This window comes from Arvicanthis niloticus, chromosome 2 (genome assembly GCF_011762505.2).
Source record: "Arvicanthis niloticus isolate mArvNil1 chromosome 2, mArvNil1.pat.X, whole genome shotgun sequence".
Taxonomy (NCBI): Eukaryota; Metazoa; Chordata; class Mammalia; order Rodentia; family Muridae; genus Arvicanthis; species Arvicanthis niloticus.
Genome location: NC_047659.1, coordinates 63,556,590 through 63,577,623, shown reverse-complemented (window position 1 = coordinate 63,577,623; position 21,034 = coordinate 63,556,590). Strand labels below are relative to the sequence as shown.

Here is a 21,034-nt window from a genome sequence, read left to right as displayed (position 1 = left end):
TATGTGGAATTATTTCTGGATCTTCACTTCTATTTCATTGATCAATCTGGCTGTTTTTAAGCCAATACCATGTAGTTTTTTATTATTACTGCTCTGTAGTACTTCTTGAAATCAGGAGTGGTGTTACCTCCAGAAGTTCTTTTATTGTACAGGGTTGTTTTAGTTATCCTGTTCTTTTCTCTTCTTTTCTTTTCTTTTTTAATATAAAGTTGACAATTGCTCTTTCAAGGTATATAAAGAATTGAGTTGCAATGTTGATGCAATGGAAATTGCAGTGAAGCTGCAGATTGCTTTAGGCAAGATGTTCATTTTTACTATGTTAATCATACTGATTCATAAGCATGGGTGATATTTCCATATTCTTTCCCCCCTCTTTATTGGATATTTTATTTACATTTCAGATATTATCCCCTTTCCCTTTAGACCCAGAACTCCCTCTCCCATCCCCCCTCCTCCTGCTTCTTTGAGCATGAGCCCCCACCCACCCAGTCCCACCTCCTCACCCTCAAATTCCCCCACATTGGGGCATCCAGTCTTCACTGGACCAAGAACCTCCTCTCCCACCTATGCCCAACAAGGCCATCTTCTCCTACATATACAGGTGGAGCCATGGGGCCCTCCCTATGTGCTCCCAGGCTGGTGATTTAGACCTGGGAGCTCTGGTTGGTTGATATTGTTGCTCTCCGTATAGGGCCCCAAACCATTTCAGCTCCTTCAGTCTTCTCTCTAACTCATCCATTGGGAACCCCATGATCAGTTCAATGGTTAGCTATAAGCATCTGCCTCTGTATATGTCAGGCTCTGGCAGACTTCTAAGGATACAGCTATATCAGGCTCCTGTCAGCATGCACTTCCTGGCATCCACATCAGCATCTGCCTTTAGTGACTGCACATGGAATAGATATCCAGGTGGAGCAATCTCCAGACAGTCCCTCCTTCAGTTTCTGTCCTACACTTTGTCTTCATATTTGCTCTCATGAGTATTTTGTTAGTCATTCTAAGAAGGACAAAGCACCCACACTTTGGTCTTCCTTCTTCATGAGCTTCATGTGGTCTGTGAGTTGTATCTTGGGTATTGCAAGCTTTCGTGCTAATATCTATTTATCAGTGAGTGCATACCATGTGTGTTCTTTTGTGATTGGGTTACCTAACTCAGGATGATATTTTCTAGTTCCATCCATTTGCCTAAGAATTTTATGAATTCCTTGTTTTTAATAGCTGAGTAATACTCCATTGTGTACATGTACCACATTTTCTGTATCCAATTCTCTGTTGAAGGACATCTGGGTTCTTTCCAACTTCTGGTTATTATAAATAAGACTGCTATGAACATAGTGGAGCATATGCCCTTGTTATATGTTGGAGTATTTTCTAGGTATATACCCGGAAGTGGTTTATCTGGGTCCTCAGGTAATAAATAGTATGCCCAATTTTCTGAGGAACTACCAGACTGATTTTCAGAGTGGTTGTACCAGCTTACAATCCTACCAACAATGGAGTTTTCCTCTTTCTATACATCCTTGCCAGCATCTTCTATCACCTGAGTTTTTGACCTTAACCATTCTGACTAGTGTGAGGTGGATTCTCAAGTTTGTTTTGATTTCTATTTTCCTGATGACTAAGGATGTTGAACATTTCTTTAGGTGCTTCTCAGCCATTTAATTTTCCTCAGTTGAGAATTCTTTGTTTAGCTCTGTACCCCATTTTTAAATAGAGATATTTGTTTGTCTGGAATCTAATTTTTTGATTTCTTTGTGCATATTGTGTATTAGCCCTCTATCAGATATAGGATTGGTAAAGATGTTTTCCCAATCTGTTGGTTGCCATTTTGTCCTATTGACAATGTCCTCTGCCTTACAGAAGCTTTGCAATTTTATGAGGTCCCATTTGTTGACTCTTAGAGCACTGTTCTGTTCAGGAACTTTTCTCCTGTACCTAAGTATTTGAGGTTCTTCCCCACCTTCTCTTCTATTAGTTTCAGTGCATCTGGTTTTATGTGAAGGTCCTTGATCCACTTGGACTTGAACTTTGTACAAGGCAGCTTGATGGGGTACATGATTATTAAGCTCTTTTACAGTAGGACTGTAGCTGCCTGAGGCCACAAGTCAACTGGGTTCACCTGAAAGGGGGGCTAGGAATGAAAGGGGACAGAGGGCAAGAAGGGATGAAACCAAGACAAAGTTCTCTGATTTTAAAAAGCTCAAAGCTTTAATGTTCAGCTCTAAATTTAAAGGGGAAGGCCCAACCCACAACCTCTCCTGAGATGGGTGGGATAATCCATAATCCGTTCTAGGTCACGGCCGGAGATATCTCAAGGCAAGCCCAGGGGCAGTTCTGCTTCTGTGTTCTGTGCAGCTAAGGTGGGTAACTCCACCTAGATCCTATCACTTGGTCTGTCTTGGTAAGCAAGGTCTCTCAGGCCTGCTTGAGGCTGGGGGAAGGGCACAGTTCCCCCTTTTTTAGTTTTTAAAAATGAACAGTGCCAGCAGCTTGATGGGGTACATGATTTTTATCCCATCTGAGGTACAGAGTGGCCGGGCGACCATGCCTAGCTTAGGTTGGCATCTATATTGCTCTTATATTACCTGTCCTCAAGAAAAACATACATAGCATATTGATGTATGTCTCTGTAAAACATACATAGCATATTGATGTATGTCTCTGCAAAACATACATAGCATATTGTATGTCTCTGCCTTAGGTTTATAGGAGCTCAAGAACACTCTTACCTGTCATTGACTAACCAGCCATCATTGGCACATTCTTTCTTAATTAGACCAAAATCACATTCAAACCAAAGGACCTGTGAGCATGCACTCAATGCAATTCTTCATAGTGATGAATAACTGCCATGACAGATACCTGGGCTAGCTGAGAGAGATCCTGTATGAAGGCAACTTATCTGTTTGAGACACAAGGTTCAAAAGTTAACAGCAACATGATTATCCAAGCCATGTAGGAAATAAGTTGAAAGTGGAAATGTTTCAGAATCTAATACAACTACTGGTTGACAGGGATCAGACACAAGGTCTAGCCACCAGGTATATAGTGAGTGGCTTTAAGTATTGATGGAGGCTACATGCCAGGTTAAATCAGTTGGCTGATAAGGATTTTGAGCCATCTTCATCATCAGAATCATAATTATTAGGCTCAAGATCTGTGTCCACTTGATGGACCAATCTTTCGGGCAGCCATCGGGCTCCATTTTCTTTTTCTGAAAATATAGAGACCAAGCCATGACACCAAATTAAGACAGGGTCAGGACCATTTCAATTATTAGTTAGGGGGTCTCTCCATTAGACCCTGGAAGTGACTGGAAGCCAGTGGCGATCTTCTGCAGACTTATCTTCAACATCAGTTTGCAGAAAATTAAAAAAAAAATAACACAATAGCAAGATGTGCTTTTGGTGACCTTGGAGGGTGTAATTCCCCCCTTTATAGTTTAAAAAACCAATTTTTCAGAGTTTTTGTAAAACTAGGGAAGAAGCACCAATAGCTACTTTTCCCACACTCAGAGAGTTATGACAGTATTATTTAAAAGTTTCATAATCTCTTTCACAATTTCTTGTCCTTGAGGATAAGGAATTTCAATAATATTAAATTGTCAACAAAACATCTCAAATGTTTGACTGTAGTCAAATAACTGCAATAGCCAGTTCTATTACCTATCTTAGTCTGGTATGGAACACCAAGCACAGGAAAATAATATGGGCAATAACTAATTACATTTTTAGTTGCTTCTCTTGTTAAAGTAGTTGCAACTAGAAAGCCTAAAGTGTCGTCACATGTACATTTTTAAATTTTTTTAAAATCAAAAATGAGTAACATTTGCCAAAATATAAGTCCTCAAGGTTTAACACCATTATGAAAAAATTGAGAATACTGAAAACAAATTTTTGCAATTTAACTTGCACACTTTTTAGAAATGCCAAATTATTGTATCAAGCTATTACTATTTTGATGCTTTAAAGAATAAGATTGTATGGCCAATTATTTCTGAGAGGCCTATAATCTGCCTAGTATACAAATCTGCTCTGGCATTGCCCTGGGGTTCAGGCAATCCAATATGAGCTTTTAAATGTCTTATAAATTTAAGAAACAGTGTACATGTTTCTTAAATTAAGCTGTATTTTTATAAATAACTATAAAATTTGAGAATTAGCAATATCTAAAAAAAGAACAATTTTTAAGCAATTATAAATCATGAACTGTATATTGGCTATGAGTATATAAATTGAAAGCTTGATTTTTTAGCATTTCGAACAGTGGCTACAACACATTATTTAATTTTTTGTGCTGAAGCAGGGGAAACTCAAGAAAATAAACATGTGATCTAATTACATATACTGCCTTCTCAATAGATGAGGCATCTGTAAATACAGTAAATACAGGAAACATCTTTTCTATGGGCTGCATGCCTAGTAAATTTCAGGAAATATAAAAGCATGCATAGAGAAAAACTGTAACAACTTGTCTTTTGGATAATGATTATCAAATTTGCGTAAAATGTTTGCCATGTAATAGGCCAAATATCATTATTTATCAATAACCAAATTAATTGCTATTTGGAATAAGGAATAAACATTCTATTGAAAATGTTTTTAGGAATCTATTTTACAATCTTGTATTACCACAATAATAATTTTATAATAGGATGTTCAAACTTTACTTGTAGATGAAGAAGGATGAACCTACATTAATGGTTTCTTTTGCCAAAGGGCCGCTGTGGGCATATGAGTAGTAATAACACAAACAGCCAACAATTTTTTATAGTCTATTTAATTTATCTGTTGATAACTAACAGCTTCCTCTACTTTCAGCAAAGCTATTTTTTTTAATCATTTAATTGTGATTGTGAGGGGAATTAGGACTTGTATCTTTCTTGAGAATATCAAACAGAGGTTCAAATTTTCTTATGGTAAGCTTAAGATGAGGCTTTAGCCAAATAATATATCTTAACAACTTTTGAAAATCATTAAATGCAAATCAAATTAAAAGCAAACCATTTCCTTTTTGTATGTACACCTAAAAGCCAGAAGAGGACACTAGATCCCACCACAAATGGTTGTGAGCCACCATGTGATTGTTGGGAATTCAACTTTTAGTTATGAGTCTAGCCTTTAATGGCTGAGCCATCTCTCTAGCCCCAACTATTTATTTTTTATTGAAATTTTCTGTGCCACAATCTGGTTGGGATATAACTGAGGTCTCAAATATTGAAAAGATACTGTCTTTGAATCTTTTCTAGAGCAACAAGTACTCCAAAATTTTAAAGCTCATTTTATTAGAGCAAAGGCATGTAGAAAAACTCCTTCAGAGAGATCGGCTAATAAAATATCATACAATGAATAACACACACTAAAAGATTCAAACTCTTAATTTTTTGTATTAAAGTAACAACCTTTTTTTAAAATACTGTAAAGCAATTAACCATTCTTTGAGGAAAATCTTTCTAATGATATGAGAACCATGGGTTCTCAAAAATTATGAGCAAATTTACTGAATGCAAACCTTCCACCTTTACCAGAAATGTAAAGGAATGGCATAAAAACAATCTTCTAGATCTATAATAATTTTATATGCATTTACTGGAATAGTAGCTGGAGTAGGCATGTCAGGCTGTAAAGCCCCATTAGTTTTATGAATCTTAAGTTTGAACTTAGTTTTGGATTAATTCAATAACCAATCTTTTTTAGCTGAGTGATAGTATCAGATAAAGGCCAAGCTGAAGGCAATCTTGTCATCTAATAATTGTTACATAACTTAAGATTAGGTCTTTTGCTAGTAATAGATTGAACCCAATATATATTAGAGGAACCAAAGCCATCTTGTCCTTTCTCTTTCTTAACAATTTGGAAAGAAGCAGATGTAAAGGAACACAAACAAGTTGAACAATTCTTTTGCCAGCAGGTACAATTAGGATGCCATGGGGGAAGCAGCCATTATTTCAATTTCTCCAGCATAATCATTACAACTCTTGGCCCTGAAGACTGTTGTAAATGTCTTTCAGCCTGAGGCTGACCCCTCCCCAAGGAACAAACAAGGCAATAAACAAATTTCTGAAAACACCCTTCAAGGGGCTGGTCAGAATGAGGGAAAAGGAATGTGTCACATAAACTTCTGCTGCACCCACTGTATTGACTTAATTCAAATGTAAATATCTTTAATCTTGGCCTATATCCGGAGGCCTGGCCCAGAGATTATCTTTCCTGAACCAAGGACAAATTTCTTTATGTGACCTGATTGCTTGCTTGTGCCTTTGTTTTTGGGACAGTCATTTTTAAAAATGACTTGAATCTCCACATTTAAAACATCTTTTATCATTATGGTTTTGGGCAAGCATTGCTTGTACAGTGTTCACTTGAAAGGCAGCAGCCATTGCCAGACCCTGATGGTCCGAGGGCCCAATTTCAGCGCAAAGACGAATATATCCATGTAAGTCTGTCTTTGCTTTGTGCAACAGGCTGCATTTGTAGAGTGAAAAATTATAAAGACCATTTTATAAAATATATGTAGACTTTTTCTTTGCCCTTAGACCTAGGCAGAAAAATTCAGGTCCCAGAATGCGGAACTGAAAATAAGATTTCAGGCCTTCACTACCCCAGGACACATTCTGGATGGATTACATTCCTCAAGCCTCAGGCAGTAGGCCCACCTATGGGTGGGAGAGGCCCAAGGCAGGAAGACACATTCCTGACCACAGATAAAGATGCAAGCCACCTAGGTGGGACTATAACAGGAAGAAGTGAAGATAGTTAATCTGAAATAGTTGGTAAATGACAAGGTGAGACACAATGACATGGTAAAACCACATTTTTGAGAAAAATGATTGTACTGAGTAATTTCTATGGCTATTAACCTTTCAGGGTGGGTTTCTCTGGAATGTTTCGCTATTCTTATGTATCCTTGGCAACCCCTCAACCCCTTCCCACTCCACTGGTTTGTGGTTTTTCCCTTTAAATCCCTCCTCAGACTGGTGGGTGGGGTCGAACTCTACTCCTGTGCGAGTGTGTAGTGAGACCACTGGCTGCCAGGTTTCTTCCCTAATAAACCTCTGCTGATTGCATCCAGGTATGGTTTCTTGTGATCTTTAGGTGGTCATGATTTCCTGAGACTTGAGGAAGGGTCTCCCAAGTTTGAGGGTCTTCAGTATCACGCCATTTTGATCTCCAAAGCAAGTAATCTCCTGACAAAGTAGACTTACATATAGTTTTCCAATCTTGGGGTGTTAAATTTGCTTCTACCACAGTATCTAATAAAGATTGTGTGAAGGGGGCAGTAGGCCCAATTGTGCCGCAATTGTTTTTAACTCTTTCATTTAACTCTGTTTTAGCCTTTTTTCTATAAGCATAAGAGTATCAAAAAATCTCAAGCTCACGATTGAACTGCCTGTCAGCTGCAGCCAAAGAAATGTTGGCAGTTTAACTACATTTTTAAGTTTCCTTTGTAATATTAGCATATAACCATAATTTTTGAAACAAAATCAATTTTTAACAATGTAAGCAATCTATTTTCTCTAAAATCAACACCAAGTGGATTACTTTTATGTTACAAAGTTTGGCTGCCAGTTTATATATATGAATGCATGATAGTGCAGCCCTTAATATATCACTAAATAGACATTGCTTTTAAATCTTTTATACATCTGGTTTTTGAATGACTAACCCTGAATTAGTTTTAAGCCAACTTTCTATTACCAATGTTGCAAATTTTTAATCAAACCCAATAATTTATAGGTCAATAATCTATAACAAGATGTTCTCAGTGTCTGTTGTTATTTCTCCCATTTCATTTCTGATTTGGTTAATTTTGATACTATCTTGCTGCCATTTTGTTATTTTGGCTAAGGGTTTGTCTATCTTGTTGATTTTCTCAATGAACCAGCTCTTGGTTTGATTTATTCTTTGTATTGTTCTCTTTGTTTTTAGTTTATTGATTTTAGCCCCAGCTTTGATTATTTCTTGCTATGTACTCCTCCTGGGTATGTTTGCTTTCTTTTGCTCTAGAGCTCTCAGATGTGCTTTTGAGTTGCTATTATGAGACCTCTCCTTCTTTATGAAGGCACTTACTGCTATAAACTTTCCTGTTAGTACTGCTTTTATTGTGTCCTGTAAGTTTGGGTTATGTTCTGCTTTCATTTTTTTTCTGGATTCTAGCAAGTCTTTAATTTCTTCTTTGTTTCTTCTTTGATCCAATGATCATTTAGTAGAGAGTTGTTTAGCTTTCATGAGTGTGTAGGCTTTCTATTGTTGTTGAAGTCCAGCTTTAATACATGGTGGTCTGATAAGCTATAAGGGGTTATTTCATTTTTGTGTATCTGTTGGGACTTCCTTTGTGACCAAGTATATGGTCAATTTTGAAGAAGATTCCATGAATTGCTGAGAAGATGATATTTTTTTGGGTTTGTGTGTTTGGGTGAAATTTTCTGTAGTTAACTGTTAGGTCCTTTCACACTTTATGTTCTTAGTTTCATTATTTCTTTGTTTAGTTTTTGTCTCAATGACCTGTCTACTTGTGAGAGTGGGGTGTTGAAGTCTCCCAGTATTACAGTGTAGGGATCAATGTGCAATTAAATATTTAGTAACATTTCTTTTTTAATTCTTTTTTTATTGAATTTTTTTATTTTAGATTTTATCCCTTTAACCTATTCCCCTCCCACCCAGGAACCCCCTATCCCATCCCCTCTCCTGCTTCTATGAGGATGTGCTCCCACCTACCTCCCCACTCCCACCTCCCTACCCTTGAATCCCCGCCCCTCGGTGTCCAGCCTTTATGGGACCAAGGATCTTCTCTCCCACCAGTAACATTTCTTTTAGTAATGTGGGTGACTTTGCATCTGGGGCACATTGTTCAAAATTGACATCATCTTAGTGAATTTTTCTGTTGATGAATATGAACTGTTTTTCCCCACCTCTTTTGATTAAATTTGTTTGGAAGTCTATCTTATTAGGTATTAGAATGGCTACTCCTGCATGCTTCCTGTGATCATTTGCTTGGAAAGCTTTTTCTAGCCCTTTACTTTGAGGTAATGTCTATCATTATTGCTGAGATGGGTTTCTTGTATGCAGCACAGTGATAAATCCTAATTTCCACATCCATTCTATTAGCCTGTGTCTTTTTATTGGGGAATTGAATTCATTGATGTTGAGAGATATTTGTGGTGGTAGTGTGTGTGTGTGTGTGTGTGTGTGTGTGTGTGTGTACATGCTTCCCTTTCTTTTGATTGCTGTTTTGGGGTTATTTATTTTCTGTGTTTTCTTGGATGTTGTTAGCCTCCTTTGTTTGGAGGTTTTCTTCTTGAATCTTTTGTAGGCTAGATTTGTGGATATATATTGTTTAAATTTTCTGTCATGGAATGTCTTGTATTCTCCATCTATTATGACTGAATATTTTGCAGGGTATAATAGTCTGGGCTTTCATCTGAGGTCTGCTAGAGTCTGCAAAAGATTTTTTCAGGTCCTTCTTTCTTTTACAGTCTCTATTGAAAAGTTATAGTTCTATGTCCCCAAATTTAAGACCCGCAATCAAAAGTGTTCATACCTGCAGAATAGCAGAAACATTGTCTTTTCCACAATTAGAATATAATTCCCCAACTTAATCCTCTCTGACTGCCAGTGCAGGACTATTCTCTGCTGGAGTGATGCTGGGAACTGGGATTCAGATTACTTCCTCCTCTTGGGTGTTTTAAATATCACCTGCCTTACTTAAATATTTTACTTCAACATTACCTAATAGTTTCTTTTTTCCCATTTTTTATTGGATATTATATTTACATTTCAGATGTTATCCCTTTACGCCATTGCCCCCTTGCCTAAAAACCCCCTATCCCATCCCGCCTCCTCCTGCTTCTATGAGAATGTGCCCCCACCTACCCCAATACTCCTATCTCCCCACCCTCGAATTCCCCCACACTCAGTGTTCAGCCTTCATGGGACCAAGGATCTCCTTTCACACCTATGCCTAACAAGGCCATCCTCCCCTACATATACAGCTGGAGTCATGGGTCCCTCCCTATGTGATCCCAGGCTGGTGGTTTAGACCCTGGGGAGCTCTGGTTTGTTGGTATTGTTGCTCTCCTCATGGGGCCATAGTTTCTTAATTAATATACTTGGAATTTTATTTTCTTATTATAAAATTTTCAAATCAACTTGGCCATTAGCTACTCATTCTTGGCACGACTTAATGCTTTTACCTCTAGGGATTATTGAAAATAAGTCTATTCAAAAGAGATGATCTCATTTGAAATTGTTCCAAATATTTTAACAACCTTGTCTATTTAAACAGTGATGCTGCAAAAAAATCCATAAACAGAATTGAAGAATGTAAACCAAAAATTTTCCTGATCAAATGACCAATAAGTCTCTGGTATTTAACTATTTATGTATCCTGTCCTTTATTTTTTTTAAAATTGTTTCTAATAGCCTGTGGAAGGTTTCAGCTTTCTGGGGTGTTCTTTATACAGAGACATATTTTTAACAAGAAAGGAAAGGATTTTGTGAAGAGTCTATCTGAGTGATAGAGCTTGAAGGCTTCTAGCTATAGTTATGAGAAACTTTCACCAGTAATGCTTTGGTAATTTAATCCATTGATTTTTCTTGTTGAGTACCTGGCTTATTTGTGATCCATATGTATGCTGCTATATTTTATTAAGTCAAGACCTTTTTGATGTCTTTAATACAATTGACTCAAAAGAAAAAACATATAATTAATTTTATGGTTGTGAATTTTTATTTAAACATTGCCATATAGAGAGGATTGACAATTTCTAATTATTCGGTATACTTTTTATACATGTACAATTAATACATCTTTGTATTTTTATGAGTGATATTTTAGGAGGTGACAATATCTACTTACTTTTAATAGTAAGTTCTGAAATTAAATTTAGAGATTTTGTATTTAAGTTTTAACTTGGATGCTCTTACATCACAGTAAGACTGAGGTAATATGAAATTTTGAGGAAATGCATTTTCTGCAGTCTCGGTGCTATTTCCTCATCTACTGAATTATCATAGGCTGTCATTTGTGTTATGAAGGCAAATAAATGCAGAAAATAATTTATGATATGCCAGCAAAAGAACCTTGAATTTTTCTCAAATAAAAATAAGAAGCATGTTGTGAGTTCATGGGACTACAAACAAAAATGTTAAGATTCCTATATGAACTGAAATACGGTTGTTATTTTAACTCATATGCTCTCATAGGAATTATTTACATTGGGAAAATTAAGATGTTACACAAATTAATTATAAACTGAAAGTATATTTGCTATTAGTGGCACATAATTATTTTGGAGGAGAAGGGCATGTTTCATTTTGCCAGAAAGCAAGTAAAACAGATTATATTTTATAAGTGACAATGATTTAGGATTTTCAACTTATGAGACATTTTGTTTTATGTGCTTTGTTAACAGGGATGCATAATCACTTTAGATATATTGAAACTGAAAAAATAAAAACTTTGTATTATCACAAGTGCTTTATATATCTACAAATATATCTACTATATTTCAATTACATGATGTTGTATTTATGTGTTTATTTTGAAATTGTCTAATGAATATGTTAGTATATGTAAATAGAAAAAACATAAAAATTATATCACCTACCATAGTCATTTGTTAGTTTTTATAATGTACTGTATAGGATATATAAAACCTTTATTTTATTGGATTATGTAAGATATTTTCATGAGAGTATATGTTGTTATTAGAGCAATCACCTTCTTCCATGTTCCTTCTTCTACCCCTTTCTTCACTTCAAGCTCCATTTGTTTCCCTTCCACTCTTATGTCTTCTGGGATACATGATTTTATGTATCTACTGAAAGTGTAAAACTCACAAATGAGAGAAAATGAAATATTTTTCCTTTTGATAGTGAGATAAATTGAATGATATGTTTATTTCCAGTTATATCTGTGTTTTGGCAAGTGATATAACTTTACTTCTCATTATGGTTGACAGAAGTTCATTGCTGAGGAAAGTACTTTTTAAAATATAGCACTATATTTGTAAAATGACATGATCTTAGTAACTGGATTAAACTTATTTTTCTAGAAGTGTGATAACAGTACTTCAAAATAAAAGTAGGCATTTTACTTTTCTGTATTTATATAATCAATTCTTTGATAATTTATATTATACATAAGTTTAAAATAGTACCATGTTTTTTTCTACTATATAAACAATCACACTTGGCACTATAAAATTTGGCCTGGTAAAAACCAATATTTATCAATACTGAATGCAACTAAACTGTGTAGAAAGTAAAATGTAGAAGACTAAATTGGACATGATATGTGATGTTCCCATGTTCTGTGACAGACATGCCTATAATACTTGGAAACTTAAAAAAAAAAAGCAGTAATGATGTTCTGACCCAGATGGAAGCAGAGATGTGACTGAGACATCTGTAAGATGCAGCCCACCTGCTTCTTAAGCAGTTCTGAATCTGCACATGTCTTTCTCTGATACCAAGTCCATGCAAAGGGAACTTTCTTGCCTGCTGATTGTCTGAATATATTTCTCCACAGGTGAGTATCGATAGTATTTTGTATATAATGAGTAAATTATTATATATAATAAAACATAATTTCTAGGATATATAATTTTTCATCCCAATCCAGAAAGTCATTCATAATGCACTATATGCCTTAAGAAAACCCAGTCTACATTTAAATAGTTGCATATATCTCATGACTTATTCTCAGTTAATGCTTACAGTGAAACATCCAAGAATAGTAATTGTAATCACCCCTGAGATGTCTAAAGTGTTGAGCTGTGCTTTAGGCACTCCCTAGGAAAATAGGAACACTATCAGACTACTCTTGGAGAGGGATAACATGGAAGCCACTGTGGTACACATGGTGAATTTGAAGCAGAGGAAGACTTACTAAGATGGTCAAGATTAGCACGATACTATTTGAATGGACCTTGTGCTGTAACCAGGTGTCTGGCTTCATGATCCACAGCTTTTATGAATGATCCTTTTCTATCCAAGTATTTCTCAGACTCTTTCTTGCTACACCATGTACAATATAATTAGATTATTGTTTAGTCACAGTAGTTATTAAAATTTATTTTAAATTATTAGTATCACTCACAAAGCCATGATAAATTTACTAATACTGTATATATGTATAAAACAAATTACAGCAGAAGAGAAAGGGAAGAGGTCAGAAGTAACAGTGTGTAGACCAATAGAGATTGTGAGACTGGTAAAGATTCTGAAATACTGTCAAATCCCCTAGTGTTTCAGGATGCAAAGAGAGATTGTGTTACTAATTAGTATATAAGCAAGAATGGAATGGAAATATAACTAGTAAAATATCACAATTAGATGAAGCAATTCCTAGAGGTTACAGGTAATAGTATCTAAATAATATTTGAATTGTTTGATGTAATTCAAAAGTCTCCTTAATTTTTTAGATTAAGTGTGACATATATGATAACTAAAATTATCTTGTGAGGTGCAGTGTTTATGTTAAAGAGTGTAATATAATAATACCCTTGGCATGAATTCTCAAGGAACACACAAGTTCAAATATTAAAATGTTTTTCACAGATATTACCAGCTACCAAGGATGCTCTTTGTTTGCTTATTAACTCAGGGTTTAGTGGCACAACTATTTTTCAAGTTTCTTTAGAAGAAACATTTTCTGTGTTCATTTAGTGTATCAAGACCAGGGAGTAATGTGTTTTAAAAACTTTTTATGGGCAACAGAGATATCTCTATCTGCATTTCTCTATGGAGATCTACTGTTATTTTGATAACCTTAGCACTCAGAGATTTATTAACAGAAAACAAATGGAGAGTTTCAAGATAAAGCTCAATATATATTTATTAAATGCCTACTATTGGTTAACTACTGTAAAGACACTGTATGCCCCACGACAGAATAGACTCATGGTCTTGTTAATAGATCATGGCAAATCTTATTCTCCTGAGCTCTTTGTCTGAAAGAAGCCTGATAGAAGAATAAATGGGTCAGAACAATGTCACAGAATTTGTCCTGCTGGGCTTCACTCAGGATCCTGTTGGGCAAAAAGCTTTATTTGTTATGTTTTCACTGATGTACATTGCAACAATGGTCGGCAACCTGCTCATTGTAGGGACAGTGATTGCCAGCCCCTCCTTGGGATCCCCAATGTACTTCTTTCTTGCCTCTTTGTCATTCATGGATGCCATTTATTCCACTGCCATATCACCCAAGTTGATTGTCGACTTGCTCCGTGAGAAAAAGACCATCTCTTTCAGAGCTTGCATAAGCCAGCTCTTTATAGAGCATTTATTTGGTGGGGTTGACATTGTCATTCTGGTGGCAATGGCCTATGATCGCTATGTGGCCATCTGTAAGCCACTGCATTACTTGATCATCATGAATCGACGGGTATGTATTCGTTTCTTGGTGATGGCCTGGGCAGGAGGTTTTGCACATGCTTTGTTTCAAGTTCTTGCTGTATACAATCTTCCTTTCTGTGGTCCCAATATCATCGACCACTTTGGCTGTGACATATACCCACTATTGTTACTTGCATGTACTGACACCTATTTCCTTGGCCTCACCATCATTGCTAATGGTGGAGCCATGTGTATAGTCATCTTCATCCTACTCCTACTCTCATATGCAATAATCCTTAGATCTCTCCAGAATCACAGTCAGGAAGGGAGGCGCAAAGCTCTGTCCACCTGCAGCTCCCATATCACTGTGGTTGTCCTCTTTTTTGTTCCCTGTATTTTCATGTATGTTAGACCTGTTTCTAGTTTTCCTATTGATAAATCAATCACTGTAATTTATACTGTTGTTACTCCCATGTTGAATCCTTTAATATATACTTTGAGGAATTCAGAGATGAAAAATTCTATGGAAAAGCTCCTACAAAAAATGTTAAGTCCGAATGGAATAAGGCTTTCTTCTTGCTGCTCATTTTACTAAACACTAGGCAACAGTCCCCAAAAATCCTTGTAGTGAGAGTTTCTGCCTGACCATTCATACTACTACTTGATACTATTAAACTACTCATATTATGAATGTAATTCTCATTATTGTTATTCTTTGTGAAATTTTTGTAAGTAATGTAGCAGCCTGCATATAATATCATTCATTTATTGGCTACTTGTTTGACTATGTTTGGTGAATTGCATACTATATTTTTTTCATTTTTAATAAATAATTTTCTTTATTTTCTACTATGACCTTCAAACTATGTCTCTCCCTTCCCCCTCTCAATCAACTGCAAGTTCTCTGTCTCTATCTCTTTGGTCTGTCTGTTGCTCTCTCTTCTTTCCCTCTTTACTCTCTTAAAACCACCCCCTCAAAAAAGAACCCACCAAAACAAACAAAAAAGTAAAGAAAATGAAATGAAAGGCTTTCCTTCTCTAACAAACCAAACACATGGAGTTTATTTTCTGTTGGTCAACTACTCTTAGGAATGAAGCCATCCCTGGATTTTGGATGATATATCCAGTGATGTTCCATTGGAAAATGCTATTCTTCACTCTTCCAACTGGCACCATCTATAGATAGCTTCTTGGAAGGCATGCAACTTTGTGTTTAGTTTCTCTTTTCAATTTTTGTCTGGACTGTATCTGTATAGGTTTGTGCATGCTGTTGTAGTCTCTGTGAATTGATAAATGCACCGGTGTCTGAAAAACACTATGTCTTGGAAGTCATGTATCACCTCTGGCTTTTACATTCTATCCACTTCCTCTTCTACATATAGACCCTGAGCCTTGAAAGGAGGCATTAGATGAAGATAGTCCATTTAAGACAAATGTGGTGCATTTTATCTTAAGTTTTTCTTAATATAATTTATTTTGTGTACTTCTTTAGGTTGCCTATCAACTAATTCTGTATTTTTATATGTTTTACAAACTCTCTTCCTGTGATAGTATTTTCTACACTATTTTTAAAATTTACTTTGATCAATAGCTATTCTGATTTCATTAAACTTCAGCTTGAAATAATTCTCTTTAAATGTTTTTATTATTCTGTTAAGATACTCATAATCTGTGGTATTGTTATGTTGTTTTGAAATGTGTAAGTATTATACAGTGGTAAAGACATAATTTTTATCTTGTTTTCTCTTATATTATTTATTTCTGTGTATTGAGAAAACCCATGATTTATTTGCTATGCTTTGCAAACTAGGGTATTTTTTCATTATATTAATAATTGTTCTTTTTGGCTGCCCTAAAAAGTATTTCCCTATTTGATGACATAGCATGTTCTTTATAGTTTATGTTCATTTTCTTATGGGAGCTCTTTCTAAACCATTTAATTTGGTGATTAACCTATTTCCTAATTAGTACTTTATTATTAGATGCCAATGAAGCAGGCTTTGAAAAAAAAGCAAAATATTTCTCATTAAATAATTCTTTTATTCAAACAACATTTACAAAATAGGAAGCATTTTGACAAATGACTTGTTGAATGTGTAGGCAGTGCTAATGTCTTGATCTCATTAAATCTTTCTTTGGGAAAGAGGACAGTTATCTTTCTGCAGTGATAGAGTCCGTCCTTACCTTTGGTCTCAGTTTGTTTTCATTATTTTCAAGTTTCATGTTTTTCCTTTGAGATTTTTAAAATTTGTGGCATGTTAATTAAATGTGTGCATTCTATCTTGAATTTGCTAATGATTGTGACAAATAGTAATGAAGTTAAACTGTGAATTCTGATACTTTATAAACAATCTTTATATAACATGATGAAATAGTTTTTAATTCCTTGGATTTTCTAGATAAAAATAAGATACCAACTGAAATAATTAATTTTGTTTCTACCAATATTTATCTTATAATTATAATGTATATCCTCATTCTGCTGATGTATTAGTTAAAATTGAACAGCAATTATCATCATTTGGAAGATACTACCTAAATTAGCCTTAGTTTGTTTCATGGAGGCAATCAAAACCTGTTTGTAAAGCTTCCATTGCTAACAAGTTTTGAGTTTATTTTAAATCGCCTTAACCCTCTCATGGGCCATTAGACTACACTCTGAGAACAGAACCTCAGTAATGGCAGGTGTTCATGAAAACTTCACTGATGAAAAACCACATTAGGTTGCACACAACGGAATCAGTCTCAATATGTAGGGATTTAGCTATTGGTTACATGATCTTTGGAGAGAAAAGTCTTTCTAAATGTAATGCTAAGTTTCTCTTCCTTCAGCACACTTGTGGTAATTATAATTGATATATGAACCAATGTTTGTGTTATCAGTAGTAGGGTATTTTTGATAATAATATAAGCTTTATGTTATGTTTAAAATACTTGAATAATAATGATCTGAAAATTACTTGGAAAGAATTACTGAGTGAAGTTTTTATACTCACACAGATTAAAGTTATATTCTTTTTTATACTGAAAACTCAAACAACCCCTCATTGCATAAAAAAAATAATTCTATACTTAAATTATACTAAGGACCCACAAAAAATCTTAGTTTTTTTTTTATTATTTTTTCCATTTTTATTAGATATTTTATTACACTTTCCCCATTCCCCCCTTAGAAAACCCCTATCCCGTGCCCCCTTTTCCTTTTTGCATTTATACATTTTTTAAAAATGTTAATCAAAGGCTTTATAAGTTTGGTATTGCTCAAACCGAGGTGTAACCCACTACCCAACCTAGATATATCAACTATCTTTGACTGGTGAAGATATATGAACATCTGTCTCCCTGTCTCCCACCTCTTTCTCTCTTTCATCACCTAGCTTCTCCTCTCCTTCTTCTTCTCCTCTTCTTACTCCTTCTCTTCCTCTCAGTACTCCTCCCACTTTAGCTCCTCCTACATATCACCCTTCCTGTTAAAATGACACTTTTCTCTCAAAATACAATTAGAGCATAATTATGCCAATTTGTACCAGTGAGGTACAAGATAGTCCTAATACCCAGTCCATCATTTTGTTGACTAACCAGAACCTCTGGCATCTATCCTAAGTAAAACATTTAGTTCAGAACCTGGCTTTAGGATGAATGTCAGCTGACAACCATCCACTCAAATCTTTTCTCTCAAGGTAAATAGCCAGGATTGGCTATGAGGCTATAAGTTTTCAACCCCGTCAGAAATCCAGAATGACTGAGTTAACTATAGTTGTGGGAAGCACAAAGCATAGCTTCTAAAACAGCCAATTTATAGAGACCTCTGAACACCTGGACACTCCCTCTACTACAAAACGTTGGAGCATCTGTTCTTCCACCTTCTGACTCAGGATCATCTGACAGACCTTAGTGCTGCAGAATTATTAAGGGCTGATTACTCTGTCTAGGCAGATATAATCAGTCGACTATTCTGCAAGTGTGTCTTTTTCTGGACAGTAATTTGTCTGTAGAAGGAAAGAGGCAATTTACCTCTCTGTCTCACCACAACTGGAGTAACTCCAAAGATGCTCAATTTCTTCTTAGAATTCAATATAGGAAGCTGTCAGAGCAGACCGGTCTCTAATCAAAATGAACATTAATACAGAAATGTTTGTCATGTCAATTCTGTGGATTTCTGATGTTTTGAAAAGCAACTATCCATGTTAGGTAATCTGGACTGTTGCCTGTTAACTCCACTCAGCTATATCTAAATAAAACATAGAAATCACCCTAACAATAAATTCCAAGCCATGAATTTGCTATAGTCCCTTAACTCACAGGCTGACCATCTCAAATCAGTTAAAAAAGTTAACTAAGGACTGGGTCTAAGCCTTGTATTCCTAAATGTGTTATACTGGTACAATGCCTATGCGAGTAACAGTATTCATCTCACTCATACAATAAGAAGTTCACACCAATGAAAACCTTAAAATTTGTAATCAAAGTAAATTTGTGCCATTTAAGAATTTATATCTTCATCTTGATAATAATTATACAGATTTCTACTAATAGGTTATGGCTATGCAATAAACCCTAGCTAATCCTCTCTATTCCCACAAAACCACTACTTTTCCCTAGAAAGACAGCCCAACATTTACCACCTTAGTCCCCAAGCCCAGGGAATAGGGGCGCTGACTCTTCATTAGCTTCTTCAAGCTGATTATGGGCGTTGAGATATTAGAAGAGGAGTGGGGGGGGGGGAAGAGCAAATTGATAAGCCTCTGATGCTGTGTCTTCACTGCCTCCAGTTAAAATTCCGGGACCTCAGAGGTTTGAGCAGGTCTGCCCAGCTTGCTTGTTGAGTAGATACACCAAGGCTGATCATTCTGCAATATACAATTCTCAAAACAAATTTTAGTATCAAGATAGTTTTTTTTTTTAAAGAGGACTGACATTTTATTAAGGATGTTGGTACTAACCTCTTTTCTTTAGTTTCCCTCTTTTATTGGATATAATATTTACATTTCAAATTTTATCCCCTTACCGCATTCCCCCCACCACCCAGTAACCCCTTATCCCATCTCCCCTCCTCCTGCTTCTATGAGGGTGTTTACCCACCTATCCCCCAAACCCCCTCCACACCCTCAGATTCCCCTGCCCCCACTCAGTGCTCAGCCTTCAAGATACCAATGACCTTGTCTCCCACCTATGCCCAACAAGGCCATCCTCCCGTACATATACAGCTAGAGTCATATGTCCCACCATATGTGCTCCTAGGCTGGTGGTTTAGACCCTGGGGAGCTCTGGCTGGTTGGTATTGTTGCTCTCCTCATGGGGCCACCAACCCTTTTGGCTCCTTCAGTTTACTCTCTAACTTCTCCATTGGGAACCTTTGATCAGATTAATGGTTAGCTGCGAGTATCTGCCTCTGGGTATGTCAGACTCTGGGGGACCTCTAAGGAGACAGCCTTATCAGGCTGCTGTCAGCTTTCCCTTCCTGACATCCATATCAGGGTCTATATTTGGTGACTGCACATGGAATGAATACCCAGGTGAATGGTCTCCATACAACCTCTCCTTCAGATTCTGTCCCACACTTTGTCTCCATATTTGCTCCCTTGTGTATTTAGTTACTCCTTCTAAGAAAGACCTAGGCATCCTCACTTGTTCTTTCTTTTTCATGAGCTTCATGTCATCTGGTAGTTGAATCTTTGTTGTTTCAAGCTTTTGGGCTAATCTCTGATTATCGGTGAGTAAATACCATGTGTGTTCGTTTGTGATTGGGTTACCTCACTCAGGATGATATTTTCTAGTTCCATTCATTTACCTAAGAATTTCTCGAATTCATTATTTTTAATAGCTGAGTAATTCCATTGTGTAAATGTACCACATTTTTTGTATCCATTCCTCTGTTGAAGGGCATCTGGGTTCTTTCCAGCTTTTGGCTATTATAAATAAGGCTGCTATGAACATAGTGGAGCATATGTCTTTGTTATATGTTTGGGCATTTTCTGGGTATATGCCCAGGAGTGGTATAGCTGGGTCCTTGGGTAGTGCTATGTCCAATTTTCTGAGGAACCACAGACTGACTTCCAGAGTAGTTGTACAAGCTTGCAACCCCACCAAAAATGAAGGAGTGTTCTTCTTTCTTCACATCCTCGCCAGCATCTACTATCACCTGAATTTTTGATCTTAGCCATTCTGACTGGTTTCAGGTGGTATCTCAGTGTTGTTTTGATTTGCATTCCCTGATGACTAATGTTGAGCTTTTCTTAAGGTGCTTCTCGGCCATTCAAGTTTCCTCAGTTGAGAATTCTTTGTTTAGCTCTGTACCCCATTTTTAAATGGGGTTATTTTGTTGTTTGGCATCTAATTTCTTGAGTTCTTTGTATATATTCGATATTAGCCCTCTATCGAATGTAGGATTGGTAATGATCTTTTACCAATCTGTTGGTTGCCATTTTGTCTTGTTGACAGTGTCCTTTGCCTTACAGAAACTTTGCAATTTGACGAGGTCCCATTTGTTGATTCTTGATCTTAGAGAATAAGCCATTGGTGTTCTGTTCAGGAACCTTTCCCGTGTTCCTAGGTATTCGAGGGTCTTCCCCAACTTCTCTCTATTAGTTTCAGTGTATCTGGCTTTATGTGAAGGTCCTTTATCCACTTGGAGTTGAGCTTTGTACAAGGGGATAAGAATGGATTTGTTTGCATTCTTCTACATGTTAACCTCC

The 21,034-nt window shown here is 36.2% G+C and overlaps 1 protein-coding gene across 3 annotated transcripts; it reads left to right on the top strand.

Annotated features, from left to right (window-relative positions):
* Positions 1 to 10,280: 10,280 nt before the first annotated feature.
* Positions 10,281 to 17,298, top strand: LOC117703739 (olfactory receptor 4A5-like). 3 transcript variants are annotated; one of them, XM_076929147.1, is made up of 3 exons: positions 10,281 to 10,365; positions 12,323 to 12,531; positions 13,563 to 17,298. In XM_076929147.1, exon 3 carries the CDS (start codon positions 13,981 to 13,983, stop codon positions 14,932 to 14,934), a length of 954 nt encoding a protein of 317 aa, XP_076785262.1. In that variant the 5' UTR covers positions 10,281 to 10,365; positions 12,323 to 12,531; positions 13,563 to 13,980; the 3' UTR covers positions 14,935 to 17,298. The 3 variants fall into 3 exon arrangements, with proteins under 3 accessions (XP_076785262.1, XP_076785263.1, XP_076785261.1); XM_076929148.1 differs by having other exon boundaries at positions 10,281 to 10,572; positions 13,671 to 17,298; XM_076929146.1 differs by having other exon boundaries at positions 10,281 to 10,572.
* Positions 17,299 to 21,034: the final 3,736 nt, after the last annotated feature.